Below are 13,749 nucleotides of genomic sequence, written 5' to 3'. Positions count from 1 at the left end.
AGATCAAGCAATTCGACTCCATAGTTGAAGGAAACAAAAACAATTACCCCGGCGTTAATGACTTCAAGATCCTACGAACAGCTAATATATACGAGGTATGTACCATGAGTTTGAGACTTGACAGACACCAAAAGAGAGAATCTTCATGTCTCACTTTGAAAAGCACAGAGGAAAAAAGATGGAAGAAGCAACAAAGTTACTGAGCTCTGATACTCAAACCGAGATTGACAGCTTAGTTTTGTACAGAGAAAATCAGTATAAAATTTGCAGCTTCACTTAGTTTAATGAGGCTTAGTGCAGAGATTGTCCTGATTGAAAGTGGGTGGAACACGAGACCAAGCAAGTGGCTCTCTCTCTCTCTTCTCCGCATTGTTCTTGTTAACTTATTATTTCATGTTCCCATCTGCAAACTCAAACACTTGACTGAGTTGGGCTTTGAGCTCTTTACATGAAAAGGTGTAGATTTAGGCACGGCTCAATTTGACGGGAAAAATGCAGGTCAAAATCTTGATTTCCACTTCTTTGACCACGGGAAGTAGCTGTTTCCTATGAGGCACATCGAACTATTTGATTCAAATCTGATACAAATTATCAAAGGGAAATACGATCTATGTTTCCATCACCTCTTCCTAGTTTATGCACTCTCTTAATCGACTATTTTCGATCCGACTTAATCAACCGTGCATGCGGATTAATCCATTTGTGGGAAAACCTTTTGTTCTTGATTTTGAGGGGTGTGGCATTATTCTGGAATGTATGGTCAGTTGAAGAAATGTAGACAAGGGGACAGAGAGCTATGGTTTCACCACAAAAATATTACATGTTTAATAAGTGCACCATCCATAGGAGTAGCCAAGTTGGGTTTAGGGGGTTCTCAAAGAATAGGGAATGGTTTGATTGGTTCCTCCTATCATGACCTAGAACATGCAATAATTTCCGGACCACGGTTCTGTGGACTAGAATAACATTATCACTTCCCTTGCTGTTTCACATAATTGCAACTCAATGTCCCCACATGTCAATTCTTACTCTCTTTTTTATTTCTGATTTTTCCTCCTTGTATTTAGTCAAAGGCTTCACAAGATAAGCCTCATTATTGCCTCTCCTCCCCAAGCTTTGCAAGCAATAGCGGTAGGACATGTGTTGCAGTGTTGTGTAGGATCCAACTGATTGTGATGATGACCCCATATTGCCGGTTTAGGTGGATTCAATCCAACAACAAAGGATGTGACACAAATAGGAAATTAGAAAAAAAGAGAGAGAGTCTAGTCCAAGCACATGAAGACACAAGGTTGCATTATCATCTACCCCCTACCATACCCCCCATATTGAATGCAACTGCTGATTAGGAAAAAGATGGGATTTTTCTAAGGTAATAGTGAAACAGTGGCCGACCCAGTATGCTGGTGGGTAGTGCCTACAGCACCAAGGGATCAAAAGATAAAAAAAAAGTTGTGAGCATGACCATACCAATACCGATCACGTTAGGGCTTGTTGGGGATTGGTTTTTTTAATGGGGTTTTGCATGGTGTTGGGGTTGTGGACCCAGATGGGGCTTGTCTGGTGGGTTAGGGGACAAGCGCACGCCCTTTCATGCCCCACCGTTGGCTCTTTACTAGACCGATGTGGGTAGGGACCACGACCATCCACCTCCTATAAGAACCCAGTGGCTCAACGCCCTCAAAAGTCACCAGCCTCAGATATACACACTTGCAACCACAAGCAATCACAAACTCAAAGTCTCTCTCTCTCTCTCAAGAAATCATCAATCTTCTTCTTCTTCTGTGAAGTTAGCGCAGAAATGAAGATGATGAGCAGCCCAAGCATGGGAACCTCCAAGAGGAGGCTATCGAGCAGAGGGCTTGGTGGGGCTCTCAGAGAACAGAAGGCCAAGCTCTACATCATCAGGAGATGTGTGGTCATGCTCCTTTGTTGGCATGACTGAAAAAAGTCTTAATTTTTAGGGGGAATCAGAGGATTTTTTTTCTTCTTCTTTTCCATATTTTTTTTTTTTTGGTGGAGTGTACATAGCAGCATGAGCGGCTGTGGCGGCGGCGACATGGCAACGGCGATGGCGAAGGCGACGAGGATATTTTGGAAGGAAAGGCTTAGCAAGTTTTGTATCACCTGGCCTAATTGGCTACATATGTAAATCGGATAGCTTCAGCTTAATCGAGATAAACTTATATTTCTACCACATTTTTTCCACTTCCAAGCACTGTTCATACTCATTCTTCAACTGGTATATGGTCTCTACAGCTAATTCCCTACACAAAGTATGGATTGACCACATGTTCATGGGTCAAAACCGGGTAGCACTTATAAACATAGACACATGGTTGAGAGTTGCACAATTCGGATAGTCACTTTCCTTGGTATTTTAGGGCAATCTTTGCCTAATGTCCTAGCTGAGAACTTGCCTTGTTTTTTGAAACATTTGAATCTTCAAGTGCCCTTGACTTTCCAAGTTCCCTCCTCCATCATCTTTTGATCAGCATCACTAAACAAAGCCCTACGTCCTACTTCTTGCCCATCATTTTGTTTTCTGCCTCTTTTTGGTGCTTTCGATGCTGTAATTGAGCTTAATCATAAAGGATATGAGTGAAAGATCAGCCAAAAGTAGATCTTATTTGGACAAGAAAGATTCTGCAAAAAGAGGGTGGATCTCAATCTGTTTGACTGCTGTGAAGGCCCAAATAATCATTAGAAGTGCCAAATTATTCGGCGTTGGTCTTCGTACTTTCTGATAACTCCAATTAACTCCCAAGTTCCAAACCCTAATCTTTCTGTCTATTATAACAAATCCAAAAAGTGGCTTAGGCACTTAGCATGCTAAGAGGTCCTTGTGCCCCAGCTGTACATGTACATATATGTGGAAACACCATGACCTAAATTCAAGAGTAACATTTCTTCTTCTTCTTCTTCTTCTTCTTCTTCTTCTTCTTCTTCCAGGAAGTCGCTATGGAGTCCGACTCTTTGAGCCAAAAAAGCACTCCGATTCCCTCGCACGATTACTATGCCCTTGCCAGTTGATTATAAATTAGAGCCGGACTGTCTCAAGCTTTCGGCTCTGATTTCGGTTCGGTGATTCCGAGAGTGTACGAATGCTCTTCTTCTTTTCCCGGAAAATGAATATGAAGGGCATATCTCCTAACTCCCATGTTCTGTCTCTCCAATGATGAATTCCTTAAACTCCGGCCCAGTGAAAATACCTCTGGCGATGAATTGTTCTCTCCAAGTTATACCTACCTCGGCGGGCCTTTATGTGGGCAGTTGTCATCTGAAATGGAAAGCATAGAGAGGTCACAGACATAATCCCTGGAATCTGGCAATCTTGATAGTGTTGTCCTCAACCAAACGACATCTAAAGACAAAATTTGCAACCACAATCCCATCCCTAATTAGTTTTTTCCTTGGACCAAACATGGGATTCTCTTTTCTTATGATCAGTCAATCACAACCAGAGGGGAGCGGGTTGATCATACTTTGGACGTTTGTGATGGCGAGAGTAATTTTTTTTCCCCTCGGTGTCCATGCCACGTGTACGGTCCAAGAGGAACCGCATACTGTTCATCCCAATAGCAGGGCAACAGTGTTCCAAACTTGTTTGTTCCCTTGGACTCGCACGAGGGAGCAAAAGGAAAACGCCCTGGCCAAAAAGGCCAAAAAAAAAAAAAAAAGGGAAAAGCACGGATGAAATTGTTTTCATCTGTCCTTTTTTTGCCATCCTTATGTTTGAGGAAGATAGATATTTCACCATCTATTAGGATTTCTTCCTCATGCTCCCGCGATATTACTTACTTCGATTTGGGAAATTTTCCGGAGTTATTTTACCCAAGAATATGTTTCTTGAAAGGGACCAAAAAAAAAAAGAGTCAAGGAGTTCAATTTTCCTTTTGCTGGTAACTGGTAAGTCAAGAGCATTAATCTTTGCTCAAAGATTCTCAGTAAGTTGATTACATTATGACTAATATGATTTTTTCTTTCCCACAGTGCAAAATGAAATGAATTTTTTTTTTTTTTAGAGAGAGAGAGAAGACGTGGTGAAGAGGTCAACAAGAACAGAAGCTGAGTGGGGCCCGTCTAATATTCTCTTGTCGGCCGCGGACAAGAAGAACGTGATTGGTCAAAAGTTTGACAGGCCTTTATCAAGCCCCACGTGCGCCCCCTTCCCTCTCCCCACCCATGTGATTGGTTTCTTTCCGTTGGCCTTTCGATTCTCTCCTCCTCCGCCATTCATCGTCGTCATCGTCGTCGCCACGCTCCCAATAATGTCTGTACCGCACGAGTATTTACAGAGCTCGTGCAAGACCCTCATGTTTTCACGTCAGTCACATCACATCAAGCAATTGATCCAAGACAAACGTTTAACGGTTGAGTAACTAGTCTGGGAATTTTATCATAACATGTCTTATCACGTTCGGATTCATTTTAGATTTTTCGTAACGCTATTTGAACGGATCGCGATGGACAGATCTTGTTGTCGCTCTGAGTGCGAGGCCTGCTCTTGGGTCGACATCAACCCCCGTGCAGCATTCCATGTCCATCCTCCACATCGGTCAGCAAATAATTATTGGCTCCCTCTCTCTGTTGAGAAGGGTCTTCCTAGTCTTAGGATCAACTCAAACCAGAGAATAGCTAAGTACAATCCAAAAAAGATCGGAGTATCCTATGTAAGTGGGGCAGCAATGTGCAATTGCAGTTCTTCCTTTTTTGCCCTTGTGGCCAGAGTGCAATTGCAGTTTTCAGTCCTGTGGCACAACTTTCCCCAGTACTTGAGGTACATAGTATAGATAGTCATCTTCAATAGGGTTCACTGTGATTTCGCGATGGCTTCGGTCAAGGTCAAGGTCGAGCTCGACCGAAATATCAAGCTACTAACACTTTACCTGCACGCGACATCACATTCCACGCTCAACCATCCGTTGTCCCAGTTTTGCCTGTTTTCAGCAGCAATGGCATATATATATAGAGAAAGAGAGAGAGAGAGAGAGAGAGAGAGAGAGAGGCTCAGGGGCTCATCAGATTCATCAGGATTTCAGAACCATGCCCTCTTTTACAACACAGCATGTCCCAACATTGTTCATGACTTTGCCAAGGAAAATGGAACGAAAACAAACCAACAAATCCAGCTAACGCACTTCCCTACGATCACGCAGAGCCATCTAGCCTGTCTATGGGTTATCTAAAGGAGCTTCCCACAACCATCCTGGCCCTCCTGTAAAGGTGGGGCAATTCATCAGAGGTTCTTCTCAAGCAATTTCTTGCTGAATGTCATGATCTGTAAGCCAGATAGCTAAACCCACAGCTATCAGTGGCTCCACTCAATACGTGAAGATTTTATTGTTCCATTCGGCATCAACAGACACCAACTTACAACTACCTAGGAGTTAGGTACTTTTGATGCATCAACCAGCTCTCAACCGATAGGTGTTTTCGTGAATCGGACATTGGAATACAGATGTGCGTAGATACTAACATATTCAAAAGAAGAAAGTGGACAAAGCACCGATCAGGAGAAGATTCGATCAGGCTGCAATCTCTGAGAATCAAACTCATTTTGCTGAAATTCGATCTTCAAATCTGTCGTGATTACCTTCCACAGGAGGGAAGAGGAGGTACAAAGAGGTTGCCTTGCCATGCTCATGGATTTAGCTAACAAATACAACCCAATTACAGGCTATGAGAATTTCCAATCAGACATTCCCAATTGTAGAAGGTAGGAGCACACATTTCTACACAAATTATTTGAGATCAAACAAGAAACTGAAGAAACAAGGAGCCACCCCAGAATAAATATTTTATAAGTTTCTGGCAACAGTTACAGAATAAGTTTCGTATACTTATATTAAACATGCCTTACAACATTTACGCGTTCACCAATATGAGAAGAGATTCAGTTCAGAGGACATAGAAACAAAAACTTCACCCCCATTGCTTACATCTCCAGTTTCTCAAAAAACCCACAGTTACAAAGTACGAATTCGGAGGCGATGGAGGCCAATTTTACATGAAACTGACATCAAAAAACTTCCCCAATCCTATCTAGTCGACCACCTTGCTCCCGCCCCAAGCAACAAAGCTATCCTGCGATCCGAATTCCTAAAAAGCACATGGAGAGCAATCAAAATGAAAATTGATTAATGCTTGAGAAATTAAAGAGGCAGCATTTCATAAGAAGAAAAAGGGTTTGTACCAGCTGGCTCAATCGAAAATCAGGAGGAGTATCAAGCTCAATATTTGCTGGATCAAATGCCAGATTGTGGCACTCCTCCAGATCCTTCTTCAAGTCTTCAGGTCCTAATTTAGCATAATCAGAAAGAAGGGGTCTATTTTTTGGCTCCTCATGGTGGTTCATGTCTCCATCTCTATTAGGAGATTGAGATTGAAGCAGCTCGTCACATAAGGACAATCCCTCCACAAGCTGTTGCGAGTCCAGCAGATTCTGCGACTCACTATCCCACCATTTTTGGTCTTCCTCAGCGGGGTGATCATTATCATCTGTCATTTCCGGAGCAGAAATTTGTAGGGTTTGCTCATGATGCTGGGGATTTTCTATTTCCAGTGGACCCTCAGCATCCGCACACTGCATCTCAACGTGCTTTGGTTGCAAGCAGCAAAAGGCAGAATAGAATGAGTAGTTTAAATTTTAACTTAAAACATGTATGTCGGCAAAAGGGGAATAAAAACCCAGCTGACAAAAATGACAAACCCTTAATCATCATGAAATTGCACAAACATGACTTGATTTTCTCATCAACCAATCATGTTAGCACTATCTTACTAGATTATGCACTTTTTGGTATTATCCGAATTATGTATTAGAGAAAAGGAGGTCACAAGTGTTGAAATATATCTATGGATGATAGTCAATTGTGGTCATAAATAAATAAATTAGGACTTTTTTTTAGCATATCTCATGCTCTACAAATAGAGCCACCTTATGTACTCTTTCGTTAAGTTAATGAGTAAAGATGTAGCCTTTGAGTATTTTCTCTCACCCTCTTGAATATCCTAAAATAATAACAGGAAAATATCAATCAGTAAAATAGCACGCTGGGAATGTGTATGTTGAGTTTCTCAATACAAATTGCTCTTCATGTAATCATATGCTCTGTCGATGGTGGTGTAAGCCGGAGCTGCACTGAATTTGCGTATGTTCATGTCCATATGCATGCATTTCTTGAGGAAACAAAATTTCTCTCTAGATACGTATGTACACTAGCAAGATGCCCGTGTATTACATGGGTCGAAGACTATATTTTATATGTTACCCGACATATCCAATTTGCATTTATTGATACTTCAAGTTATAGATTTTTTTTTTTTTTTATAGATTGAATATACTTAATGTTGACCGGAAGTGTGTCTCGATTGCTTTACAAAGGTCATAGGAATTGCCTATGTTTTTCCTTCGATTAGTCCAAACACATACCCATTTATTGGATATTTCTTGGCAAAATGACACATGCGGTGAAAATTATCAACATGAAGCTTTAGTTATTATTACCAAACTAAGTTGATTAAATATCAATATAGTATTTATCTATCTCATCTTTTTTGCCGACGCAACACCAGGGCATATTTTTCTTTTCTATAACACTTTTGAAATCACCAGTTTTTCATGTTGATTTGCTTCTATATTTTTATCATGTTATAATACTAATTTATCTTTTAACAATGTGCTCCTAATTTTTTTTATGATGGAATCAAGCATTCATGATGTATACTTCACCATGAGAATTTCTTTAAGACTTATTGAAATCAATATAAAATTGAAACTTATGCAAAATTTTTTTATGAAACTTACTATAATCCTTAATTCGATGTATAGTCTCACCAATTATATAAAGAGATGGGAATTATCTTCACAAACTATAAAGTGAGACAAGCTATCTTGACAATTCACTAATCGTATCTTAATAACTTTAAATTTTAAATTAATGGGCCTTTAATGTTATTTATATGCTTGTTGAAGTGTTATTATCGTACATATTTAAAAAATTATTGCACTAGAGTTATCTATTATTATGCATTTAGCAATATTTATTTACAGAATATGGAAATGAGTAATATATTTTAATCCTTTTCAGGATTGTCTAACATAATTTATTAGTGAAAATTTTTTGCTTATATTGTGTATCTGTATAATATTCGACTCTTTCGCAAATATCTAAATTTCAAAGTGATGAGAGGTATCTCTAACTATGCTTTTAATCGTAAGGTCATCAAGTTTTAAGTCATAGTTATTCATAAAGTATGCAGAAGCATGTTATATGACACTTCAAATATATAGTATAATTTGTTTTAACCATAGGTTGTTTTAAAATATTCACTTCTCAGTCAGAGATAAGCTATAATTCTTTGGTAATTAATCTTTTTACTGATCCTTTAATATCCTTAATTGATCAACTAAAAGGTATCATGTTATATAACCTAAAAAACGATCCTCTAACATATACATGTTTTATGGTACTCTTTTACCATAAATTATTTTTCAAAAACGTTTGTGTGAAGGGGTAACTTATAATTAATTTGGTAATGTTCATTTGTACGTCCATATGTGTTATCATCTTATTTAGATCATATCATATCCGCTATCATTCTGTGTAGTACTTCATCAATATTTCAATATAGATATAAGAATTTGTCATATAGGTATCCATACGTTATTCAACTTGCTTTGTTCTAATCCACTATAAAACTGATAGGACTGACACGGAATGTCAGACCTTGTTATCACCAACGACAAAATAATTAGCATTATACCAGAAAGGAGGTTTTTAGCCATAAGAGCACCGAATGATAATGAACTTAGTCATATTTAATTATGACATAAGCACAATTGAGCATTATAACCCTCTAAAAGAATAGTATTTACGTGATTATGGATAACATTTTAACATCTATACCACAATATGCATAATTTCATTAGAGACTTATTACCAAATCAAGCAAAATATGCCTGAAATTTAGAGATTTGCTACGACGCGTGTGAGCGTGCCACATGGCTAACTCTGGCATGAACACTATCCACTGTTTGTAGATATATAGATAGATGTTAGTTGGCGCAGCTTGCGACAGTGGATAAATAGTAGTTTTACCTGAGCAAGGGGGCGTCCAAAAGCAGAATCCAGAACCAGATCAGAATCACAAGATCGCCTCTCCGTACAAGGAGGGTCGGGCGTCACGGACTTTGGAGTCACTGGATCATCTACTTTCATTGTTGTAGCTTCAACTCTTTCCTGATTATTTAGTTCATTTTTTTCACCTTGCTCGAGCTGTTGCTGCTGAAGATCATAGAAAATTTTAGATATCACAAACTCCCCATCCTTCTCATCCTCTCCAGTTCCTAGGTGATACTGGTGCATCTTCCAATTAGTCTTTTCAGATTTTCCTCCCCTGACCAGATTCGTGTACAAAACCATAATCTTTTTCCACCCCTTTTGAACACCATCAACCATCACTGGTTTAGTCTTGCCTGTCTTGTGCCAACGAACATCGCCAAAATCATCGCCAAGTATCTTTCGACGCTTTCTAGTCCCAGTATTGTAAGCCTTAATGGCCCGGTGAAAAAAGTGAGCTACACTTCCATCTTGTTTAACACCTGTGGGATGCACTCCAGCTCAGATCCAGTACAAGAACTATCCCCACAATGAGCACTAGAATATTTTGCTCACCTGGTAAATTCTGAGGATGCGTGTAACAGATCCCATCATCTTCATCAACAGTAGGTATGAACTCATTGATAAAAGGATGGGATTTCAAACCTTCTACCCCCACCTTTGCAAGCAAATGATACATAATTTCTGGGTCAGATGGATCAAACTTGACACCCCTGGGTAATCCTGGCCACTCCTGTGTAACCTGGATAAGGAGAGATTGCAAAAGCCCATATGAATTCGCAAATAGAAGTTTCACTTTAATAAAGAAGATAGGATAACACTTGTGCTGGCAATAGCTTTAAAGACTAAGTGAGAAAACAAAATCACTTTAAGAAGGCAAACAAAAGATCAAAACAGATGCCAGAAGTTTACGCTACCAAATATAAACTATCAGCTAAAGGGATGTGAACGCGACCTTATAAACCCAAAGCAAAGCAATTGAAACAAGTCCATATTAGATCTTCCAAGTGTGTTTAATGTGAAGGGAAAAATTTTAAGGCAGATCACACCCTAAGTCGTGCATTGATGAGTCTTCAAGCAAAAGAAATTTGTCAAAATCTGAAGTCAGGCATGGTCCCTATCTACAGTACCCACCATCTGGGCAATGAACTCAAATGAGATCGTAACTGCACGTGATTCAAAAAACTCAACAAGAGGTGCATTTGACAGGGCAGATGTCCAGCACTCACATAGACGTGGAGATACCATATACTCAACAATGAAAAGGAAAAACTTCCAAATGCAAGAGGAAGATAAGTCACAGCTACAATAATTGGTATATGGACACCGAACAGCTTAGCAACGCCTAAAAGAGTTGAAGAAGCAAATGACAACTTCGACAGACCCAGAAAAAAATCCTAAGTGTGTAGAGAAAAAAGCTAGCTAAGAGCTACAAAATAACAAACTTATTGATGAGCAGTCAGAATACAGATCATGATTCATATCGTATCAGTCGAACAGAGAACCTATAATCTAAAGAATGACTTGCATAAAAAGGCGAGCTCTTAAGAAATTTACAAAAGTATGATAAAGAATTCAGAGATCAAGTACAAATAGAAAGAAGTCTGGCGATATGTAAAGAGTGGATTCAAAAAGAAGGGGATAAACAAAGGAGAGGAATAAAAAGATCTCAAGCTCTTAAAACATCATCTGCTCGCTTATTTAGCTAAACTCTGCAAAATCAGTTTACTGAAATATCTGAACTGACTGCTGATTATCAAAATCTAAATTTACAGAAAATCGTCCAACATACATATGCTAACTTAAAAGCAAAATTTAAGGAGACATTAATGAGCAAGACTGGAGCAACATACATCACTGTTATCAATGACATGTTGGCAATTTGGACAGGCTCTAGTTGGATTGCTTTTCCATTTTACTTTCTCAGGATCAGACGCACCAGAAGCGCTCCTGATTTTTGTTGCAATTCTATGACTGTCCACCAACCAGGATGGTCTGCACATGTCACAAAAAGAAGTATGGTAAATATTCTGAGCACACTGCACTAGAGTTTAGCTAGAATTAGCCCCAAATAAAACGCGTGAACATTACCACATGATCTTATACAAGCACATCTCAAGGACCAAACAGTGAAACAGATGCTTGAAAGAAACTGCTAAAAGGATAGATAGACATGGAATAACAAGCATGTCATATAATATTGCTCAAGCAAGACATAATTCTATTCAAAGCTGTAGGACCAACAAAATGTATACCCTGTCTCCCAAAAATCAATTCATATGCTAGCTTATTCAAAATCACAACTCAAGCAATTGATGGCATCAGGTTTGCCATGACAATTGTTTTCTTTAGAGGTATGGCTACAAGCCTACAATTGCTATGAGCCCACTATCCATTTATGAGGGGTGACATTCTTTCTTGAAAGTTTATGGAAATTTTGACAGGAAGATAATATCAATATGCCAAAAGTTTGTCAAGTAACAATAGGTACTTTTTAAATACAGATATCAATCTTCTAGCTACTGTTAAAAGCATAAACTTTTTTTTTCATGGTAACAAACACTTTCAGAAATAGTCCGTACTATCTCACAAACAACTACTATTCAGATATCTCTTGCAATCTGCAAACTATGTCTTCGGTTAGTCTTATTAAAAATCAGGATTTAAATGTGCATCATATGGTAACCAATGAATAAATAATCTTATCGGAAAAGTCAAACAAAAGGCAACCATATGTATACCAATGGTTTTGCCTGTTTCTATCAGACATATGCACAGGTAAAACATAAGGAATGCAACGCAAAACATTATTGAACACACAGACAAGGTCAAACCAAAGTCCTTCCAAAGGCACATTATTTTGCCAGATGTTTAACAGTAGGAGGGTGATCCGAATACACAAACAAGTCCAAATGATGTTGTTAGCGAGAAAAGAACCAGTACACAGGTCGCAAAACTCAATCTATTCATCAACTGAGCCTAAGGGTAGGTCACTAGACCAAACTTATCTCAATGATCAGGCATCTGGACTACATTTCCCACTGAGCATAATAACCGCATTTTGTGCAGACTGTAGACTAAAACCTAGCTAATCTATCTGAGCAAAACACACTACTTTAAACCCATGACCACAGAGTTAAAAGCGACACTCTGTAAACATCGTATAACCAGTTCCATTTCCCCAGATTCCAAGTAAAACGGAGCTCAAACTCTGAGAACTGTGCATCAAGTAACTTCTTTTCCCTTTTTTTTTGCCAGGAAACAAAAGGGGTCGCTCGAGCGCAGAGAATTCATCCCTCGGCAAACAAATCGACACCCATTAGTTCCTTCATCTTCCAAATCGCAGAAAGGAGGTCACTCTTTCAAAAAGCTCGAAACTTTCGCACCAAAATCCACCCAAAAGAAACAGTTTTTCGATCGCACATAAGCACGGTCTTTTGCTAATCAACATTGCGAGTCAAGGACGAGGGAACCGCATCAGCGAGCGATGCCCGAGTTCGCTTACCCAGCCATTGCAAGCGAAGAGAGCGATGACGACCGAAAAGGACGCCCGTCTCGCTCCTCCGAGTTTGAACCCTCCCTGTGATGCAAGCAAGCAAAGCAAGTGAAAAACAAAAGAGGGGAAAGTGAAAATCCCCCGTTGGAGTTGCAGTGCTGTGTTATCTACTGTCTTTTTCATTTTCCTTTTTAATCGTGTCGTCAGACTTTAAAATTTGCCTCTCTTTTTTTTAACATTCGAAACATTAATCGAACTTTAATCAAATTGGTTAACTAAAAACAACTTTCTCTGACTACTTTCTCTGCTCCCCCACCATCGCACCAGCTGAAGGAACTTTCGGCAAAGGATAAAATCGTCATTTACAGACAAAAGATAAATCGTCGTTTTATTAGCAAAAATTTAAAAAATAAAGGGCAAGACCACTGACCAGTTCTGTAGTGGCGGCAAAACAAGTGATTCTCTGTCGCGCGGTCGCACCAGAAGCTCGCGTGTCCGCTTAGAACTGGTCAAAGTCAACCGCAAGCAACTGGTCCAACCTCGTATTTTCTTCCCTTCGCCATCACTACTTCGCTCTTCTTGCTTCGTTTATTTGATTATTGTCTTCGAAAAATTATTTTTAATTTTTTATATTTGAATATCGAAAAATTAATTAATCTACAAATAATTTTTTTTATGAACTGAGAACATCAAGTTTAGATTCAAAGTAAAATATTAGAGGAAAACGATCTCTTATTCTAACAAAAAGTGTATGCGTTATTCTTCGTTTAGGATTTACGTAAATAATACTCTATATTAAGTTCATAAGTGTTGATCTTGAGCAATTTTCTGGATGTTAATATATTGCTTGTTCTATCTTGAAATGTTTAGCTATAGTGATTTTCAAGGATGATGTTTTGTAGTTGAATGAGTTTTGTTTTGAATAGATTACGGATAAATAAATTTGTATGTTTGTTACTTAAATAGAGATGCATAAAGATTTGGCCGAGAGTTAGAGGGATAAAAAGGGGTAATTACCTTAAAAAGGCACAAACTCTATGAATGATGTCAATTTTGATCCGAATTATATTTTGACTCGTACTCGAATCCCAAATCCGATCCCTATTAATTGGGAATTGTTAGTTGACT

General features: G+C 38.9%; 2 protein-coding genes across 3 annotated transcripts; one reads left to right on the top strand and one right to left on the bottom strand.

The window, feature by feature from the left end:
• The first annotated feature begins 1,703 nt into the window (after positions 1–1,703).
• On the top strand, positions 1,704–2,197 carry LOC115752316 (small polypeptide DEVIL 4-like). Its single transcript, XM_030690458.2, has one exon. It carries the CDS (start codon positions 1,802–1,804, stop codon positions 1,943–1,945), a length of 144 nt encoding a protein of 47 aa, XP_030546318.1. The 5' UTR covers positions 1,704–1,801; the 3' UTR covers positions 1,946–2,197.
• Positions 2,198–5,846: 3,649 nt separating this feature from the next.
• On the bottom strand, positions 5,847–12,787 carry LOC115752281 (SUPPRESSOR OF GAMMA RESPONSE 1). Of its 2 annotated transcripts, none has more exons than XM_030690401.2 (6): positions 12,631–12,787; positions 10,979–11,120; positions 9,681–9,867; positions 9,105–9,607; positions 6,197–6,601; positions 5,847–6,102 (listed from the first exon to the last, which is right to left on the bottom strand). In XM_030690401.2, exons 1-6 carry the CDS (start codon positions 12,636–12,638, stop codon positions 6,046–6,048), a joined length of 1,302 nt encoding a protein of 433 aa, XP_030546261.1. In that variant the 5' UTR covers positions 12,639–12,787; the 3' UTR covers positions 5,847–6,045. The 2 variants fall into 2 exon arrangements, with proteins under 2 accessions (XP_030546261.1, XP_048134697.1); XM_048278740.1 differs by lacking the exon at positions 12,631–12,787 and adding an exon at positions 12,275–12,557.
• Positions 12,788–13,749: the final 962 nt, after the last annotated feature.

Source organism: Rhodamnia argentea, chromosome 5 (assembly GCF_020921035.1).
Source record: "Rhodamnia argentea isolate NSW1041297 chromosome 5, ASM2092103v1, whole genome shotgun sequence".
Taxonomy (NCBI): Eukaryota; Viridiplantae; Streptophyta; class Magnoliopsida; order Myrtales; family Myrtaceae; genus Rhodamnia; species Rhodamnia argentea.
Note: the sequence above shows the minus strand (reverse complement) of the source record. Positions and strands in the feature narration are given on the sequence as shown.